The sequence below is a fragment of the Myotis lucifugus genome, unplaced genomic scaffold, assembly GCF_000147115.1.
Source record: "Myotis lucifugus unplaced genomic scaffold, Myoluc2.0 scaffold_526, whole genome shotgun sequence".
Taxonomy (NCBI): domain Eukaryota; kingdom Metazoa; phylum Chordata; class Mammalia; order Chiroptera; family Vespertilionidae; genus Myotis; species Myotis lucifugus.
Window position 1 is genome coordinate 455,936 of NW_005871574.1, and position 20,738 is coordinate 476,673.

General features: G+C 53.2%; 1 protein-coding gene across 1 annotated transcript in view; it reads right to left on the bottom strand.

Moving 5' to 3' along the window:
• Positions 1-20,071: 20,071 nt before the first annotated feature.
• The window catches only part of TEX36 (testis expressed 36), a 5,039-nt gene continuing 4,372 nt past the window's right edge, over positions 20,072-20,738 (bottom strand). The window contains exon 4 of the mRNA XM_023745257.1: positions 20,072-20,443. Within this exon, the coding sequence (XP_023601025.1) occupies positions 20,072-20,443 (372 nt within the window). The remainder of the gene's footprint in view (positions 20,444-20,738) is intronic.

The following is a 20,738-nucleotide window of genomic DNA, read 5'->3' on the forward strand; positions in this document are numbered from 1 at the left end:
GGCGCAGAAACAGTTTACCTTTAAACCAAGCCGTGTACCCCATTTACGCCGAGAAAGATGAATTCGTGTTATTCCGTCAAATCAGCATCAACCCTGACCTTTAAACACACCCGTGTTCTTGGGAAAATATTATGGCCGGGACGCCTACCGAGGTAAACAGCACAGCCGCTCCCACCCAGCGCCAGCCTGCTGCGTGGGGCCGGGCGAGCAGCACCGGGGCGGAGGCGGCCAGGCCCGGCTCCCTGGCGAGCTCCGCGGGAGGCGGAGAACAATGTGAGAGCCGGGCGTGGGCAGATGCGTGTCTGCGTGACTGCTCCAGAGAGAACAGCCGAGGTGAAGCACTTCCCGCCAGCCCCCACCCCAAACCATTGCCGATTCTGGAGGGACCCCCTTTATTTCACCGGGAGCTGGCAATTTACTTAGCGGAAGATCATTATATTTCTGTGTCTGTGAAACCCTCACAATAATTACACGTTCGGGCCGTCTCAGATGTGCCATTCGTACCCTCATTAGTCATAGCCGTGGAGGGATGTTATTCCATCTTTGGAGCAGCCTTCGCAATGTACATATAAAGCGCCCGGCGGGATGTGAACTTTGATCCTCGCGGTTTTCTCGTAGGGCAGGGTTATCACCCCGCGGGCCTGCAGACCCGGAAGCTGTCTCAATGTCTCTTTTCTCCAAATGGCTTCGGTGCGGCGGCCCTGGGAGATGCTGGATCGGCGGCAGGAAGAACAAACTCGCTGCGATCTAAGACGGCTTTAGGAGCTCTCGCTGGTTTGGCTCAGGGGATAGAGAGTCGGCCCGCAGACTGAAGGGTCCCGGGTTCGATTCCAGGCAAGGGCACATACCTTGGTTGCGGGTTCACTTCCCAGCCCTGGTGGGGCGCATGCAGGAGGCAGCCAATCGATGTGTCTCCCTCGCATGGATGTCTCTCTCTGTCTCTCCCCCTCCCTCCCACTCTCTCTAAAAGTCAATGGAAAAATATCCTGGGGTGAGGATTAACCTAAAGAAAATAAAATTATTTAGGAGCTTAGCAAAAAGTCCCATAATGGGAAATATTAATTAGGCTGGTTGGTTTATCTGAAAGGTATATTTTGTCATTTCTAAAGTCAGAAATTAGCCCGGTCGGCGTGGCTCAGGGATTGAACATTGACCTATGAACCAGGAGATCACAGTTCGATTCCCGGTCAGAGCACATGCCCGGGTTTCGGGCTCCATCCCCAGTGTGTGGTGTGCAGGGGGCAGCCGATCCATGATTCTCTCTCATCATTGATGTTTTTCTCTCTCTCTCCCTCTCCCTTCCTCTCTGATGTCAATAAAAAATATATTTAAAAAAAAAAAAAAACTAAGTCAGAAATGATGGGAGGGGACAGACCACCTGGGGGTTTACCTGGTTCTGCCTCCTGCACGTTCACTCCTAAAGGGCCCACGATTATCCTAAACCAGGGGATGCTCGGGACATCTCCAAGCCCGACAGCCAATCACGGGGCGGGGGACCAGTCTCCCTCCGAGCACCGGGTCCACGAGAGGATGCTGATTTCTGTGCCCCGTTGGAGCTGATAGTCCAGAGATGGGAGAAAGGCAATAAACGGCGAACATTATAAATAAGCAAATTGATGGTGTGCGAGAGGCCATATGTGCACGGAATGAAAACTTTCAGCACTGGGGATGGGGAGGCGGGAGGGCCAGTCTTTGTGAATGGCGCCCCCTGGCGGTGCAATTCCTGGCCCGGTGCTTTGTTCGGCCAATGGGCTGGTGTAAAATGATACCTTGTGCTTTTCTTTGCATTTTCCTGGTTCCCAGTGAGCTGAGCATCTCTTCGGAGGGGTGGCCGCCGGCTAGCTGGTCACCAAACACGGTCCTCTTTTCCTGGGCACAGCCAGCCTGCTGTCCCCAGCCTCTGGCCTGGGCTGCGGTGGCGGCCCATATGTGCGAGTCCTGTCTCCATCTCCAGATCTGCCCAGGGAACCTCTTCCTCCAGGGGCCCTGTCCAGGGCCGCTTGCGAGGGGCGGGAAGCCGGGGGCCTCAGCAGCCCAGCGGGGAGCCTGCAGGGCTGTGGGAGCTCCATGGGCAAGCATGATATCTACACACAATCCCGTCCAGGCACAGGTCACATCTCTGATTTGTTTATTGCATTGGCCCAAACTTCCAGAACATGTAGTTCTTTCTTCATTGGGGGGGTTGGGGGGGAAGGGGGAAGGAGCATGGGTTTATATAAAACCCAAAGAGAAGGGAATGGCTATGTTGTCTGTAGGTTGTAATTTTTTTCAAGTATACATTTCAAAAGCTCTCCAGATGGTCTCCTGATGTGTACACAAAGATAATGTTTATCATCCTCGTGCGAGAACGAAGCGCAGCTGCAGGCCATCCAGCGCCCCCCCCCCCACCCGGCAGCCCTCACGCGGCAGCCCTCCCCGGTCCCCACCGCAGCAGGGCGCCTCTCAGGGTGTCGGGAAAGCTAGGACCCAGGCCCGGCTCCGGCCCTGGGCTGCTTCCCGTCCTGGACAGGCCATGGTCCCTCTGAGTCTCAGGTCCCCGTCCTGGGCTTTGCAGCCTGGGCCTCCGGCTTGTGTGGAAGGGCCCTGCGGAAGGTGCGGGTGCTGTGGCCTACCCGGCCCTGGGCTCCGGGCGAGGCTCTCCCTGCGGGACCGGAGGCCAGCTGAGCGGGCCTTACATGTGCGCTGGCTCGAACCCCTGCTGCAGCCGGGCCTTAAGGAGACGCCTTGGAGGATGTCTCTGCTGGCTGAGTTGAGCCGACATGGATCACAGGGACAACAGACCCGAAAGCACTGTCAGCCCATCTCCGGGGCAGGGCCCAAGGCGAGATGCCAGGGAGGGCAAAGCCAGCCCCAAGTCCAAGTGCAGAGGAAGCGATGCAAGCACTCAGGTCCCTCAGGGCTGCGGGAGCGCCAGCCCTCTGGCGAGCCTTCCCGCGTCCCCGTCCTCTCCCCTTCCCGTTACCCCGAGCCAATAAGTTTCCAATAGTGTTTTTGTTTGTTTGTTTTTAAATATATTTTATTGATTTTTTACAGAGAGGAAGAGAGAGGAATAGAGAGTTAGAAACATCGATGAGAGAGAAGCATCTATCAGCTGCCTCCTGCACACTCCCTACTGGGGATGTGCCTGCAACCAAGGTACATGCCCTTGACCGGAATTGAACCTGGGACCCTTCAGTCCCCATGCCGACGCTCCAGCCAGTGAACCAAACCGGCTAGGGCACCAATAGTGTTTTTAACAAAACCGATCTTACTATACGCATAACCTATATGCAGGCGCGGATGCAAACATTTCTTGAAGATCATGAAATATGTTTCTGAAATAGGATCTTAGTAGCTGCAGCGTGTTTCATCTTGCACCGAAGCTCCCGTCTCTGCGCGATTACGAATAACCTGTAACAAACACCTCTGTCTAGATATCCCATTGATCCCTGAGGATATGTGCTTGGACGGGAGACGATGGGGCCAAAGGGTCCGGCTTCTTACGGGGCTGGTCGCATGGACTCCGACATCTCCCTGCAGCAAGTGCCAAGGCTGCCCGAGCTACCCCTCTCTGCAACTCCGTGCTCGCATTAGGTATTTAAATTCTAATAATAAAAACCTCTGCTCATTTCCTACTGAGAAATGGAAACTCATTGTTGCTCTAATGGCTTTTCTTTGGTTACTAGTGAAGCTGAACATATTCTCATTTGGTTACTGTCCGTGTGTAATTTATCTTTTGTGGAGTTTCTATTCATTCCTTCTTCCCTCCCTCTCTCCCTCTCTCCCTCAGACGTTCAGTAAAACTGTGCTGAGCACCTGTGTGCCAGACCCGGTCCAGGATCCGTGGTGGACACAGATCAGAAAGACACGGTCCAGGACTCAACACCCCCAGGGTGACACGGACTCGGCAGGACACGAAGGGTGGCCAACGACAGTGGCTATGAGTGTCCTTAATGGTAGTAAACTGCACATCACATAAAATCAACCATCCTGACCCTTGGGAAGGGTACAGCGGAGTGTGGTTACGTACATTCACCATCCCCAGAACTTTGCATCTAGCAAAGCTGAAACTCGGTACCATTAAAAAAACACTCCCCAGATCCCGCTCCTCAGCCCTGGCGCCCAGCACTCTGCTTCCGTCTCTATGATTTTGACCTCCCTCGGGACTTTGTGGAAGTGGAATTGCACAGAACCTGGCCTTTCGTGACTGTTTATTTCACCCAGTGTCTGGTCCTCAGGGCTCCTCCATGTGGTAGCGTGTGACGGGCTCTCCTTCCTTTAAGGCTGAGTCGTATGCCCTCGTGTGGATAGACCACGTTTGTTTCTCCATTCACCCGCTCACGAACACGTGGGCGGCTGCCACCTTCTGACAGGCAGTCCTCGGGTTACGTCAGACTCAACATACGTCGTTTCGTGGTTACGTCGCCATCTCACATTTATTTATTTTTTAAAAAGTTCTGTCATTTCGCCGTATGTACATACGTGCTTTATGTTTTTTATTATTTATTTACCAGGGGTAAAGGTCAGGAATTGTTATTTTTCTTTTAAATTTTTTTTACTGTTTCACTTCATTACTGCTGTGTGTGTGCTCCATGTGAGTGACGAAGGTGCTTATGTAGGTGGGTTCCGCCTTACGTCGGGAACGGATCTCGGACGGAACCCGAGGACCTACTGTATTGTGAATAGTGCTGCTATGAACTTGTACAAATATCTCTTCGAGACTCTGTTTTCAATTCTCTAGGACGTGGGACAGCTGGATCATACGGTAATTCTGGTTTTAATTTTTTAGGTAACCGGGATCCAGTTTGCCATAGCAGCGGCACCACGTTACATCCCCATCGACGGTGCATGAGGGTTCCAATTTCTCCACATCCTCAGCACCTGTTATCCTCTGGGTTGTTGCTGTTTATAGTAGCCCTCCGGGTGGGGGTGGGGAGACCTCGCTGTGGTGCTGATGTGCGTGTCCCTGATGACTAGCGACCATGAGCATCTTCTCATGTGCTTGCTGGCCACTCGCATGGAAGTCTCTACGGCAGGTCATCTGTGACCTGGCGCTGGCCGCCATCGCAGGTACATGGCGAAGTGGGGCGGGATCTGTCTTTTGCGCTCCCCCCCATTCCCTTCCCGAACTAGCTTTCCTGTGAAGCTAACTTGAAACCATCCCTGTGGGTGGCCGATTTCACGTGAGAGCGAAGTCCTGTGCTGGTCAGTCCCGCGCAACCAAACCCTCCTCGGCCCCGGCCCTGGCACCGGCCGGCGGGAGGCTCGGCGGCCTCTGACCCGGGGGGTGGAGGGACTGTGAGAAAAGCCTTGTGAGTTCCTCCCAGCTCTTCCCAGCCTCGCGTGAACGTTGTGTCAGCAAACATGTACGCAGGGATATAAGAACACATTAAGGAAGGACTGGAGGTCCTTCGCTTTGGGTGGCTGCCTGCGCCGCTTGCATTTCCGAAGGAGCTGCTGCCTGGCCTCTCTCTGGCTCTGGAGACGGGAAGTGGGGACACGTTACAAAGATCATCTTATCCGCGCCTCAGAGTGGACCCGTGTGAGAATCGCTGGATGAACACGTGTATGGACGGCCGGGCGTTTCCTAAGGCAGTAATTCCATTCCCCTCCCCCATTGGTCCCATCCATCTGCAGTCTCAGCTTCCAGAACTATCTGCGGAAACTTTTTTTAATTCTCAGCTGAGTCCCTCCTCGCAGCTGTGACGTGTCGCAGACTCAAGAAAGGCACATAGTCCAGGTGTTGGTGGCAGCAAAACCCACTCCGCCCGTTGGACTCCCCCTCCCAGGACCTTCTGGCTGCCCGGTTTCCCCCGGGAACTCCACACGCGATGGGAGGACTGCGGGTGGATTTGGGCTGGATTGGCCTCCCTCTGGAGCTGGGGGCGGTGCTGGGACAGGGCAGCGGCCCCACAACCCAGTGGGAAACCGACAGTCGGTCACACTGTCCCGCAGGCCGAGGGCTGACGGGGGGTGACCCGAACCAAAGGACCTTTCTCCACACTGAGCTGAGAACGGGAGCCGCGGGATGGAAGGAAGACAGGTGGTCGTGGCTGGTCGGCTCGTTCGTGGCCAGGTGCTCCTGGTGAACAACCTGCCCACGGGACTTACCTGAGGCTCCACTTCCTGGGGCCCAGCTGCAGCCTTGGGCTCCCCTCCGCCCGCTGGCTCTGTCCTGGGCAGGACCCTGGCGCTGAGGAACAGGAAGAACCGTGAGCATTCGGTGCCTCCTATGGGCCTTGTTGTCTACAAAGCGCTTCCCTGTTCCCGTCTCATTTAGTTTCTGGTCGTTCATTCCCCCACCAGCTGGGTAGTCCGTGCAGGGCCGGCTCCACGCAGGAGGTAAGGCAGAGAAGGATGCGACCTTCCTCCCCGGGAGCTCAGAGTCCGTGCTGACCGCGGGTGCCGAAGGCCAGGATCGGACAAGCCGGGAAGGGGGAGAAGGATGGCAAGCGGGGAGGCGGGACTTCCTGGGGGTGAGGCTGCCCCACGGAGCCGGGACCTACAGCTGCAGAACAGGCCACATGGGGCACCGGGTCCAATGTGGAGGGCCCCTCAGGCCGCCGCTGTGCTCACCCCTGCAGACGGACTGACCGCGCTGAGCTTCCCATGGGCTTAGCCCAGAGCCAGCACCCACGGGCCCTGGCTTCTCCCCTTTAACCTCCCGGGCCTCCTCCCACTGGGCACTGCCACTTGGGGTCCAGCAGGGGAGCTGGGAAGAGAGAAGAGAGGAGCCGGGCCGCGTGGCTTAGTGGTTGAGCGTCAACCTATGAACCAGGAGGTCACTGTTAGATTCCCGGTCAGGGCACATGTCCTGGTTGTGGGCTTGATCCCCAGTGGGGGGCGTGCAGGAGGCAGCCGATCCATGGTTCTCTCTCATCATGGATGTTTCAATCTCTCTCTCCCTCTCCCTTCCTCTCTGAAATAATCAAAATTATTTTAAAAAATAAAGAGAGAGAGGAGAGTGAAAGGGAAGAGGAGGGAGTTGCTGGCAGTGGGGGGCAGGGGTAGGATTCTAAACAAAAGAGCCACAGGGTCCTGGCAGCTGCCCCAGGCCCCACCTCAAGCGCTGGATTCACTTGGGTTCTTTGCTACTTTCCAGAGTCAGCGGGTGTGTTGAATCTTCTACCTCCGGCAGGGGAAGGACCTTGGAAAAACAAGATACAAAATAAACTGCCCATGAGTGAGATGTTCTCACTACTCTGAATTTGGGGCATATGGACACTTGAAAACATTTTAAATGTTTCACTGTGGGGTCAGACACACTCCTTTGGAATAGCTCAGCCTAGAAGAACAATGAACATCGGACTGTGCTTTTAGATGTTATCACGACGAAAATATATCTTTTGCTATTTATCACATTAATCACCCTATAATCCAAAGACAAATGGGATTCCGGGGGCAGTATTCAGCCAGTAATTTAATACCTACGTCCTTCTGATCAATAAACCAGTGGCCGGTTAGAATATTTAAGTCATGCTCAGAGTTATTTGGGAAAAAAAAATCTATTAGCTCGGGTTCTTTGAAAGCATGTCTTTAATTTAAAATGTCATTTTCCATTTAAGCATTGCCTTTTACATTATTACAACACAGCGCTGAACTTAATTTTAGTAAAAATATTTTGACATTTTTTCGAAGCAGAAATATGTCACCGTTTACTGTCTTTTCATCAACAAATATTTGGGTGCCAATACTGCGTGCCATCATAGTGCTCACCGCCAGGGGGCATCCTTCCTGTTCCGATCCAGGTCTGTGTGAGGCTCCTGGTACACTGTCATGGACGACATGGTGCCCCCCCGATTCCTATGATGAAAGCTTAACCCCTGTGAGCGCATTTGGAGACGGGGCCTTTGGGAGGCCAGGAGGGTGGAGCCCCCATGACAGAGTCGGTGCCCTTAGGACAGGGGTCCTCAAACTACGGCCCTCGGGCCACACGCAAACACAAATATTGTATTTGTTCCCGTTTTGTTTTTTTACTTCAAAATAAGATATGTGCAGTGTGCATAGGAATTTGTTCATAGTTTTTTTTAAACTATAGTCCGGCCCTCCAACGGTCTGAGGGACAGTGAACTGGCCCCCTGTTTAAAAAGTTTGAGGACCCCTGCCTTAGGAGAAGAGAAGGAGCCAGAGCTTTCTCTCCCTCCGCCATGTGAGGTCACGTGGAAACGGCGTCTGCCAGCCGGGAAGCGGGCCCTCACCAGAACCGGCCCCGCGGGCACCCTGATCTCGGGCTGTGAGGAATAAATGTTGTTTAAGACAGGCCAGTGGACGGCTTTTTTGTTATCGTCCCTGAGGATCACAGATACACACACGTGTGAGGCCACCAGGGAGGACAGCATCCCGGTGCCGGTGCCGTGCCGGTGGGGAGCAGTGGGCTCAGGGCGCTTGGAGCCAGACCAGGGCACCAACCTGCCCCGCGTGGGGTTTGGGAAGTACCAGGTGGGACTCCTGGAATGAGAAGGCCCAAGCGAGTCCTCAAAGACTCTCCAGCTGAGAAGTTTAGAGATCTGTCCCTGCCCACCCAGGTGGCATTAGACTAGACCAGTGGTCGGCAAACTGCGGCCCCTTGAGTGTGGCTCTTCCACGAAATACCACGTGCGGGCGCGCACGTACAGTGCGATTGAAACTTCGTGGCCACACTCAAGGGGCTAAAGAGCTGAATGTGGCTCGAGAGCCGCAGTTTGACGACCACTGGACTAGACTCTAGTCCAGCCGTGGGCAAACTACGGCCCGCGGGCCGGATCCGGCCCGTTTGAAATGAATAAAACTAAAAAAAAAAAAAAAAAGACCGTACCCTTTTATGTAATGATGTTTACTTTGAATTTATATTAGTTCACACAAACACTCCATCCATGCTTTTGTTCCGGCCCTCCGGGCCAGTTTAAGAACCCATAGTGGCCCTCGAGTCAAAAAGTTTGCCCACCCCTGGGCTAGTCACTAGAGTCACAGTTGCCTGCTTGTCCACACTCAGCGTGTTTACACTCAGGGCTAAAGCTCTGCGAGGGAGGTGCTTCCTGTCCATTGCCTGGTTCAGCTACGACCCACCCCCACCCCCCCACCCCCCGCCCAGCCTCTCCGGGAAACTGGAGGACGGTCTCCATTTCACAGATGAGAAGGCTGAGGTTCAGACAGGCCACGTGCTGCGACACACCCAACCTCTCCCCTCTGAGCCTACAGTCTCCACTCTGGGAGGGCTCGGTGCACATTACAAGTGAGCAATGGTCAGGGCCCTGCTCTTCCCTCCCCGGCGGGAGGCGCCCTGCGAGGGAGCCAGCTGTCTGCAGAGACCCGCGTGGACACCCACACCAAGTGCTGACCACGAGTGGGTCGGAAGCACTCCGTGAGCCACACTCTCCGAAGTTCCTAGAAATGAATTTGTGCCCAGGGTCCGAGAGGCCCGTTCCCTCATGGTTGTGGGAGAAACGGAGGCGGCTTTAAATTACCCAACGAATGGGTTCATTTTAATGTCAGGATGCATCAGGGGCGGGCAGTTCTGAGGTGAAAGAAAAATAAGTGCAACGGCTTCTTTTTTCAAAATCACATCTGACTTTGTTCGTTATGAAATAATGAGCATTATTTAATCCCATTAGGAAACAAATGGAGCTGAGGAAACAGCACATCTGCCTCCGCGCAGCGCCGTGGAGTCGGGAAACGTTTGCCCCGCTGACGTTTAAAAATAGCAGCCCCGTCTTCCCCGGTAATGAAATGGGAGGTGTTGTCATCACAAAAATGCATTTCATGAGAAACACAACTGCGTTCCGTGAGCTGCGGGGGCACTTCTTCTCCGAAGGCGTCCCCGGGATGGCTGGGGTTTGGACTGTAGATTCAGTTCTTCACCAGGAGCCCACGTGTGAGCAGCGATCAGTATCAGCCGTCAATATCAATCATCGGCGACATGAAAAGAAAAAGAAGGCGGCCCAGGGAGGGACTAGGATAGGCTGTGTGCGAGGGCCTATTTCGGTAGCTACACCTGCCCTCTGGTGGCGTTCGTCTGTATGGTCGCCGACTGAGCATCTTTGAGACGGTTAGAGATGGGCACCCCACGCAGTATCCTAACTGGCTGTCTGTCCGACGCCTGACCATAGAGCCTTGTCCCCGAATAGCGGGGTCCTTCACCTGGCACTTTCTGGACATAAAGCGGTCAAGGTGTGCCCACACCCGGCGACAGCGATGTCGGGCACAGTCCCGTGAATGGCATGTCGCTGTTTATCTTGGTCCAGCTACGAGGGCTGCATGACAAATGACCACAAACGTGCGGGTGGGAAACAGCCATTCTGAACCCAGACGGGGGGTGATTGTCGGGGCCTCGCGTCGAAGACTGGAAACATCTGCAGGTGTGGCCACTCACCTGGTGGCTGAGGCCGGCTGGGGGCTGGGGTCTCATTTCCCCCTGAGCGTGGCTCTCCACAAGGGCCAGTTTGGGCTTCTTTACAGCATGAGGAGAGAGAGAGAGAGAGAGGAGGAGGAAGGGAGGGAGAGGAAAGGAGGGAGGGAGAGAGGAGGGAGGGGGAGGGGAGAGGGAGGGAGAGAGAGAATGCCAGAAGGAAGCTCTATCTATGCTCCTGACCTAGCCTCTAGCCTCAGAAGTCAGCCATGGTCATCCACCATCTTCTACTGGTCACAGAGGACCAGCCCTGATGCATTATGGGAGGGACTATATTAGGTCATGAGTGTAGGGAGGCAGGGATCATTGGGGACCACCCTGCAGACCGACTGCCCCTATTTTAATAATGAACCCACCTTGTGTTTTATTGATTTATTTATTTATCCTTTAAATATGTTTTTATTGATTTCAGAGAGGAAGGGAGAGGGTGAGAGAGATAGAAACATCAATGATGAGAATCATTTATCAGCTGCCTCCTGCACGCACCCTACTGGGGATTGAGCCCGTAACCTGGGCCTGTGCCCTGACCGGGAATCGAACCCAGGACCCTTCAGTCCGCAGGCCGATGCTCTATCCACTGAGCCAAACCAGCCAGAGCTATGTTTTATTTGTAAGTGAGGTGTGATTGCCGTCATTTCCATGCCTAGTCCTCACCTGCTTTCCACCCAGCTGGGGGCCGGCATTTAGCACAGAGCCCCATACTTCCTGCTCAAGTGTCTCCAGGACCCCATTCACGCCCATCATCCCAGGGAAGAGGCAAGACCATCCAGGATTGAGCTGTGGAAGGAAAAAGGAGGCAGAGGAGGGAGCCGAGCGGGCGGGCCTGGGAGGCGGTCAGGTCCCAGGAGGGGCGGCGGGCCTTCTCTCCCCTCCGCTCCTGAGAAGTCTCGCTCCCAGACCCCCACTTCCTGCCCCCACCTCCACCTGCATGGTAAGAGAATTCCGCCAAGGACTTCGGGGAGAAATACAAATGACTAATAAACATTAAAAAAAAGAAAAGAAAACTCAATTTCACTGGTAACCCTGGAAACAGACAGCGAAGCAACAATCAGCCTGGAAAAAAAAATGTCTCCGGCAGGAAAGGTGTGGTCAGCGTGCGTTCTCCGTGAGCTCGGCCTCATTTGATCTCAAAATTCACTGCTGCCTATAATTCTCTGAGTACATCTCACGTCTTAATTCAGATTTTTAAAAAGTTTAAAAAGGTGAGTGTTGGGGGTTTAAATATCGCCTAGACTTCAGGATTCCGTCCACTGGTGCGGCCATGGCAGCCCACAAGCTGTTTCAGCGACGACCGCGACCAGGAGCTCTTTGTGGGGGCGATGCCTGTGGGCTGGGGGGCTCCCTCCTGGTCTGGAACATTCCGCATTGTCATCCGAAAGGAGATGCCCAGGGCAGGGCGGGGGACAGGGGGCTCCTGAGAAGATGGCACTGGGCCTGGACCCGGAACAGTAAACGAATAGGGTTTTCCCAGACCTGCCCTTCTGATGGGTGTGGGAAAGCATTCCAGGCAGAGAGCCAGCGTGAGCCACGGCCCAGTGGAGCCCACAAGCGCCACATGCTTGGAAAATGACAGGAGTTCAAGGCCCTGGCTGCAGGTGGAGGTTGGCATCATGGGGTTTGGGGTCATGGCAGGGAGACTGAACCTGACCCATTGGTGGGGAGCCTCCAATGGCTTTTATTTATTTTCTTTTAAAAAATATATTTTTTTGTATTGATTTCAGAGAGGAAGGGAGAGAGAGAGATAGAAACATCCATAATGAGAGAGAATCATTGATTGGCTGCCTCCTGCACACCCCAAACCGGGAATAGAACCGTGACCTCCTGGTCCATAGGTCGATGCTCAACCACTGAGCCACGCCGGCCGGGCGTCTTCAGCGGTTGTAAAGCAAGGGCGTCACGCAGTTGGGTGTGTGTCAGGAGAATCCCTCTGAGGTGACACATGAGGAGCAAGAGGATATGACGAAAGGGACAGCAGGAGACAGACAGCGAGGGAGGACTGGGACCGTGGCGGTGGGGATGGAGAGAAGTGATCAGAACCATTTCTAAGGCAGGATGACAGGGAGCAGGGCTCAGAGGGAGGAAAGGAGGGAGGGGGCATCCAGGTGGACTCCCAGCTTCAGTGACTAGGCCAGTGATGGCGAATCTATGACACGCGTGTCAGAGGTGACACGCGAACTCATTTTTTTGGTTGATTTTTCTTTGTTAAATGGCATTTAAATAGATAAAATAAATATCAAAAATATAAGTCTTTGTTTTACTATGGTTGCAAATATCAAAAAATGTCTATATGTGACACGGCACCAGAGTTAAGTTAGGGTTTTTCAAAATGCTGACACGCCGAGCTCAAAAGGTTCGCCATCACTGGACTAGACAGATGCTGGTGTCCGAAACGAACATGTGGACCGTGAGGGGGAGAAGGAGCCGGGCTCGAGCTCACACTCGGACTTGCTGAGTTTGCGTGCTTATGGGACGTCCAGGGAGCCGGTCCAACCCTGGCCCCGCTCGGGGCGTCTCTCTCCTCCGATCCTGTTTGCTTGTGTGCCCGTCTCCTCCCCGGTGGAATTCCCGCTCCCGAGGGACATGACTGTCCTTTGGCTTGCATCTCCTAGCCTCGTGTGGGGCCTGGCACCGTGGCAAGTTCTGCTGAGTAAGTGGTTGTCTAAGTAAGTGACTGGCCAACAAAATGCAGGCAGGAAAGAGGAGGGGGAGGGAGGGGGAGGGTCAGGAGCCGGACTCCGAGGACCACCACTGGAGAAATGGCTAAAAAGGGAAGCCAGTGGTCCAGCCAGTGAGGCACAGCGGATGAGCTTTGACCTGTGAACCAGGAGGTCAGGGTTCGATTCCTGGTCAGGGCACAGGCCTGGGTTGTGGGCTCCATCCCCAGTGGGGGGCATGCAGGAGGCAGCCCATCCATGATTCTCTCTCATCATTGATGTTTCTATCCCTCTCTCCTTCTCCTTTCCTCTCTGAAATAAAATAAAAATATTTTTGAAAAGAAGAAAGCTAAGAAATCCCGCCCTGTGAGACTTCATTGAATTTCTTGGTGTTCAGCGATTTGCATTGGAAGCTGCACGCGATGCTCTTTGTTCTGAGTAAAAGCATCTGTTAAACAATTAACGAATCATTTTGCCAGTCGGTGTTTCATTTTGTTGTTGTAAAACCAACACGGCAGCAGCGGGTTTAGAAAACGGGGAGAGGCCTCCGGAATCCTGCCCTGCGTGCGCAGAGGTTGATGACGGCGGGACGCGGCCAGTCCCTCCCGGGGCAGACAGCTGTCTCGTTGTGAGCACAGTACATATACTTCGTTCCTTGCCTTTTTCCTCACTGCATGGTTATCTGATTCTTTCTCTGGGCAATGAAATTTGATACGAGGTGCTGCTCCCAGGAATTTTTGAGAGTCCATTGTTGGAAGGATTGGTATTTTCTAAGCCCCATCGACTTCGGGGAATCAGGAAATTAAACTTTTATTTATTGGTCTTTGACTTTCCCATAAATGGACACAGTTCTAGGCTGTGTGGCTGCGCTGGGAAAGCACCAATGCCTGCCCTGAGAATTAGGCGGCGGGGGGGGGGGCGGGGGGGACTAGGGGGCGGGGGGGGTTGGGGCAGCGGCTTTATGGGGCTGAGCGCTCACCCGAAACCGCTCAGCTTCAAGTCTGCTCCTGGGCCTTAGACACCTGGAATTTCTTTAGGTTAAAAAATTACCCTACATGGGTGTATTTTTTTTGTCCAAATGTTTAAAACGGTGAACTGATCTTTGTATAGTCATTTGAGGAAAGGGTGCTTGCTACCTACTTGACTTTTTAAAAAATATATAATTTTATTGACTTCAGAGAAAGAAAAGGAGAGGTAGAGGGAGAGAGATAGAAACATCCATGATGAGAGAGACTCATTGATTGGCTGCTTCCTGCACGCCCCCTACTGGGGATGGAGCCCACAACCCGGGCATGTGCCCTGACTGGGAATCAAACCCGTGACCTCTAGGTGCATGGGATGACACCCAACCAACTGAGCCACACCAGCCAGGGCTACAGCGTTTTTTCCCACAAATGTGACCTCAGCGAAACATGGTCATCTTTGTAGTCGAGGCTTCACCCACCCGCTGCGCTTTCTAAAGCAAAATGATCGTCCTGCCTCCAGACGGAAACGCTGATTTCTGTTAAAAAGCAGGACAGTTAAAGCACTCCCAGGTGGCCCTAACTGGTTTGGCTCAGTGGATAGAGCGTCGGCCTGCGGACTGAAGGGTCCCGGGTTCAATTGCGATCAAGGGCATGTACCTTGGTTGCAGGCACATCCCCAGCGGGGGGTGTGCAGGAGGCAGCTGATTGATGTTTCTCTCTCATCGATGTTTCTAACTCTCTATCCCTCTCCCTTCCTCTCTGTAAAAAATCAATAAAATATATTTACAAAACAAAACAAAACACACACCCAGGTCTGCATGCTGGTTTGAGTGGTGGGCTCCCTCCTTCATCCGTTGATGCGCTAAATGGTTGGTGAGGGGCAGACAGAACTGACGCTGTGAAGGTAAAGAAAAAGGGAGGGGGGGAGGAGCCCTATTGCATCCTGGGAAGACGATGATGTGGATCCTGACCATCCTGCGGCTGAGGGGTGCGGGGGGCTCCGACGAGGAGGGAGAAATGGCACTTCTCCTTGGGGGTCCGGGTGAAGGCCAGGGCTTCCCGTGACCAGGAGCCAGCCGCCCACACTTTGATTGTTGTCCATGGAGACCCATTTAAGACTGTGACCCCCAGAACCACAAGATAATAAATTTGTTGTTTAAAGAGGAAAAAATCCTTCTGCTGACCCCGTTCCTCCATCAAGCTCTCACCCCGTCTCCCCTGCACGGAGCTGAGCCTCGGGCCCAGCGGACCGCTGAGGGCTCCTCGCCTCCCCAGCTGCCTGGAATCCAGGCTGCTGCAACCCCACCCACACATTGTCCCCCTCTGCCCCCCGTGCCTCTGCTGCACCCCAGCTTCGCCAGCGCCCACTGAGCAGGGGCTGGGCGCCGCCTCCCTTTTCCCAGGGCGAACACCCCGACTTCACGTTCCCAACGAGAAGGTGGGGAACCGGCTGATCACACCCAGAACCCCTCACGCTGACGCCATGAATTCCCCACTTTACCTCTCACTCCACGCTCAGGAAGTAAATAAATGAAACCAGAACAGCTGCTCGCGCCCACACGTGACCAGAACACGCTCCGCGCTTCAGGGGAGAGTTTGCTGTTCTCCTTTTCCCTGAGGAGAGAAAGAATCAAAACCAGCCCCTCCTCCAGCAGATAAAACACTACTCCGCTTCTAACCTTACACGTGCGTGCCCACATTTTAATGTACGCAAGAAACACAAATTCATAATTGTTCTGCAATATAATCTGTATCCGATATTAAACACATTCCTGTGACATTTATCTCCCCGATCACAGCTTAATAAAATGATAAGTATGACCTTTCCACGTATTGTCCCTTGAGCGGCATCCTTGCCTTGCTGTCTTGGCGGCTGCAAAGGGTGCTGCGTTTGGTCTCTGACAGTCCAGGTCTCACGCACTAAAACCGAGGATGAGTCTGGCTGCTCCCCCTGGCACCCCCATGTCCAGAGCAGCGGCTTAGAGGCTTAGAAACTAGTCATGGAGCGATGCGTCAGCCCACGGGCGTTTGGGCATGCCGAGCATTTACTCACATTGGTACCCACCAGAAGGTGCCCACCCAAGCAGGCCCCAGGGGAGGGGCAGTGTGGGAGAGGAAGTGGGGGGCAGGGCTGGGGGCAGGGCCGGAGGAGGAATGAGCCGGAAATCAGCCCAGATTCAGCTGGCGGACGTACCTGCTCTCACCAAGACTATCCTGATCGAGTGAAGGCACAAACTCTCAGCTCCTTCCTTTCAAGTCCTAGGAGAGGACAGGGGTTGGGTGCTGGTTTCCTCACAGGATATTCGTGGGAGGAACGTTGAGATCCCTCCCGGGGCGATGCTGGGACTCCCCACCCTCTGTGGGACCCGCAGTGGCATCAGGTGGAGCAGGACGGGCCACGCCACTGGTGGCTGACAGCAGTCACGGTCTCCGACGGCGATCAACGCAGGAGAATGTGCAAGGTCGCCCCGGCGCTTCCCCTTCGGCAGAGCAAGGCCGGGCGCTCTGGGCTGTGAAGGGTTATCCCGCTGTGGGCGCCGGATCCTGGGAGCAGCTGCAGGGAATGAGGGGCTGCTCCTGCTGGGCTGGGCGCTGGAGCCTGCTCCCCAGCGGTCCTGGGCAGGGAGCGTCCAGAAAGCGTCCCGCACGCTCGCTTGTCTTTCCGCAATGCCAGGTTTGTCCGGGGAGACACCCCAATAAGCCAGGGGAGTCACACGCAGGTTCCACCCGGAGGGGAGCGTGTGCCATGGCAGTGAGCAGAGGGAGTGTCTGGTGGGAAGGCCGCGCCATTGGAGCGTCTGCAGGAGGAGAGATGGGTGTCCGCCGGTCAGGCCGTGGCAGGGGCGTCAGAGGGGAGGTCCGGCAGGGCCCCGAGATGGCCCGGGTGGGGGCAGCCGCGCTGGAGCGCTGGGTGGTCGGAGCTCTGGGTTCTTATCCCACCAGAGCGGAGGCCCCACGAGTACCGTGTCCAGACGGAGCCTCATCCAATGGCCTTGGGCATCCAGGCCCCCCTCAGGGGTTTTCTCCTAAGAGGCTCCCTCCTAGGGGCTCCCTCCTAAAAAATATTTTTAAAAAGAGAGTGGGTTATATATAAGAAGTCATCACTCTGCGCTTTTAAGGATCATGTCTATGAGCCTTTGGTAGCTATGTGCTTGCCTATCATAGTCACAGTAAGGAACTGACGCCTCCTGCTATTGTTCGAGAATGATCCTGGGCGCATCACTCAGAAATGTTATTTCTACGCCATCAGCCCTTCTTTCAGTGTCTAAGTCATTTCCAGGATGGCACACGTCCAAGTCTAATTCGTTAAAACAGAAGAAATCTATAAACACCTGCATGTGATGGATTAGTAAGTGGGGGTTTGTTTAGCTGGCTGTTTAGTCCTCTGTTCAAAGCAACACAGTAAGAGAACTAACCACAGCAGCAGGTCGCTGACTATGCCAGGTTATTGAAGACTTTCGTTTTGTGAGCTGGGGTATTGTATTTGGGGTGTCAACCCTGGAGCCCCCAAGACCTACCCTCCCCCCCTTTCCCCCCCCATGAATGTGCTGTGTCCTTCTGTTCTCGGTTCACTGGATTGAAACCTGGGACACCATCGATCCGTGTGGTTTATTTTTTATGTCAGAAACAAGTGAAAAAAGACTGGTTTTAAGGGCAAGTTGTCTAATTTGCGTTTTTATAAACGGTCACTATACCCCCTCCCCCCAGCCACGCTTTAACCCCGAAGCCTAGAGGGAGGAATGTCTTTCCCCACCCACACGTCTCTCCTGCGTGTAATTGCAGACCTGGTGCTGTGCACCTTGTTGGTAGTTTTTAAGATTTCACCTCCAGTAAATTGAGTTTGGGGTCACTCTTGTTGGAGGTTGGTGGGTTTGGGGTAGAGAAGGGGCAGTCGAGGCGCAGAGGCTCAGCAGGTGCGGGTTGTGAGGACACCCTTGTGGAGAGCGGCTACAGCGTTCGGACAGGTTCAAGCCTGGGGCTAATGAGAGGGCCCGGTCCTCTCGTGGCAAAGCCACGTGCAAGTCCCAGCACAGTTACAGCCAAAGGCTATGGCTGTGAGCTTGACCTTATGGTCCGCACCTGTGGCCCCACGTGGCTGAGTGATGTGGGCTGCGGGAGGGGCAGCAAGTAAACAAAGCTTGATCAGGTGCGTGTGATTGAATAGACTCGAAACCTGTGAGAACGTGTGACCACGCCCTTACTTTGCCTCGTGGAATCTGACTATAAAATAAAGACTCGGCTTGCAGGCTGTGGCGCTGTCTCTCCATCAGAGAGGGCAGCATCCTACCTAGCGCCCAGCTTTCTTCTCTTGTCTGTCTTCTGCATCCTTCACCGCCCCCTCAGGCTCACCCATGGCTGTGCTGGCTTGGCACATATAGCGCCCAACATGGGGCTGAGTATGGGGAACAGGGCCCTGAGTTCAGGTTCACCCATGGCCGTGCTGGCTCGGCACACCCTGGGAGAAGAAAAGGAAATGGAAGGACAGCATTCCTGTGTTGGGGGGCAGAGACCATGAGTTCTGGAGAACTGGCCACGGCAGAGTTCAGCCACGTAACCCTGAGTGTGAGGATGTGGCCTGGAGAGAAATGATGTGAATTCTCACTTCTGCCAGTGACAGTCATCTACACAGAAAATCCAAGAGAACCCACTGAGAAAGTATTCGAACTTTATTTTAATACATTGTGTGTGTGTTTGTTTATTAGAAGTGTAGCAAGTTAAAAATACAAGGTTTACTTACAGAAATCATCTTTCTTACGCATCAGGCAAAACCAAACTAAAACTGTAACGTAAAAAAATAACATTCAAAATAGCCATAAAAGTTCAAAATATACAGGGATAAACACAGAAAAGAAACATGGCAGACGTATGTGAAGAAAATTATAAAAGTTTACTGAAGAACATAAAGATTTAAATAAATGGGGAACTGCACCACGGCACAAAGATGTCAATTCTCCCATAAATCTATCTAAATTTGGGGAAATTCCTATGAAATGGCCAATGGATTTACTTGACAAGCTTATTCTAAAATTCATCTATCGGAGAAATATCCAAATATGAACACGACACTTTGGGTAAAGGATGATGGTGACAGTTTCAGGAGGGAAATATGAATGGCCAACCCGCAGGAAAAGATGCTCAGTTTCACTCATAACCAGAGAAATGCAAATTAAAAAAATAACAAGTACCATTTTTTTTGTCCCTAAATATCTCTCCTTAAGTATCTAAAAGATAATTCAAAGTGGGCTCATGTAGTATTGGGTCCGACAGCCAAAAATTAGAAACAATTCAAACTCTCATTAATAAGAAGATAATTTTAAAAGTATGGCACATCGGTCCAGCCAGCGTGGCTCAGTGGCTGACTGATGACCTAGGAACCAGGAGGTGATGGTTTGATTCCCTGTCAGGGCACATGCCCGGGATGTGGGCTCCATCCCCAGTAGGGGGCGTGCAGGAGGCAGCCGACCACTGATTCTCAGCATTGATGTTTCTATCTCTCTCCCTCTCCCTTCCTCTCTGAAATCAATAAAAATATATTTTAAAAAATAAAAAGCAAATCTGTTCACACTGACACCGTGACTACCCCAAGACACATTGTTCCATATCAAAAGGAAGTTATGGAGTGCCGTGTGCTCTGCGACACAGCTTATGTTAAATTTTTACATAGTTTTGCACGTGTATCTATGAGATGGTAAAGGCACAGAATAAAAACGAACGGTTAATTAATTTACTCATGAGGACAGGACAAGGATCGGAGATGTGTTAAAACCAAGGGGAACGCCTACTTTTTCTGTATTGTTTGACGTTTCAAAGTGAAAATATAACCACATCTCAATTATGTAACCTTTACAACTCCCCTAAATGTGAATGTGGCCTATTTGAAATGCATTCAATGTATTTACAACACATTCACATATTTTTATTGGGTAAGGGCTTGAATGCTTTTCAACCTCATTAAAAATAAAAAAAAAAGTAGATCTTAGTAGGCGGGGTGTGGTCACAGAATCGGCTCTTTCTGGTCTCTCCGTGGGAGACTGGCCTCTGCCCTGGCGTTCAGGCACGCACACTGTCTAACCCTGACAAGCCTCGCGTTAACTGGTAGTGCTGGGCGGAATGCCCAGTGACATGCCTGCCTTACTCAGCTCATCAAGGCTCTCCTGGAGGCACAAGGGCTCCAGCGGAGAGGCGGCCTTTTTGTCAATAGCGAACCGGACTTTCGGCTTCTTTTTCAAGAACTCCACGTAGCTCTGCTCGGGGATAAACTTCCACGTGCCCCAGACCTCGCTGTACTGTCGTGGGAAGCGCCTGAAAAGCGGGACCACCACCGTCTCCGGGCAGACGTACGATATCTGGTTATTGGAAAAGCCGTCGAGATAAGACGGGACAAAGTCGCTCGCCCAGAGATTGAAATTTCTCGAAACGTGTTGCCTTTTTTCCGGGGCGACCTTCCTACGTCCCAGGCCCTGGGGAAGAATCGAGAAGATGAGAAGAACATGCAAGGTCTCACAGCTCTGAGGTCTTCGGTACAAGCAGCCACGTGACAGCCGACGTTTAAGTGTACAATATGGCAGCCCGGCTGGTCGGCGGGGCTCAGGGGTTGAGGGTTGACCTGTGAACCAGGAGGTCACCATTCGATTCCCAGTCAGGGCACATGCCCGGGCTGCGGGCTCCATCCCCAGTGGGGGGTGTGCAGGAGGCAGCCGATCCATGATTCTCTCTCATCATGGATGTTTCTATCCCTCTCTCCCTCTCCCTTCC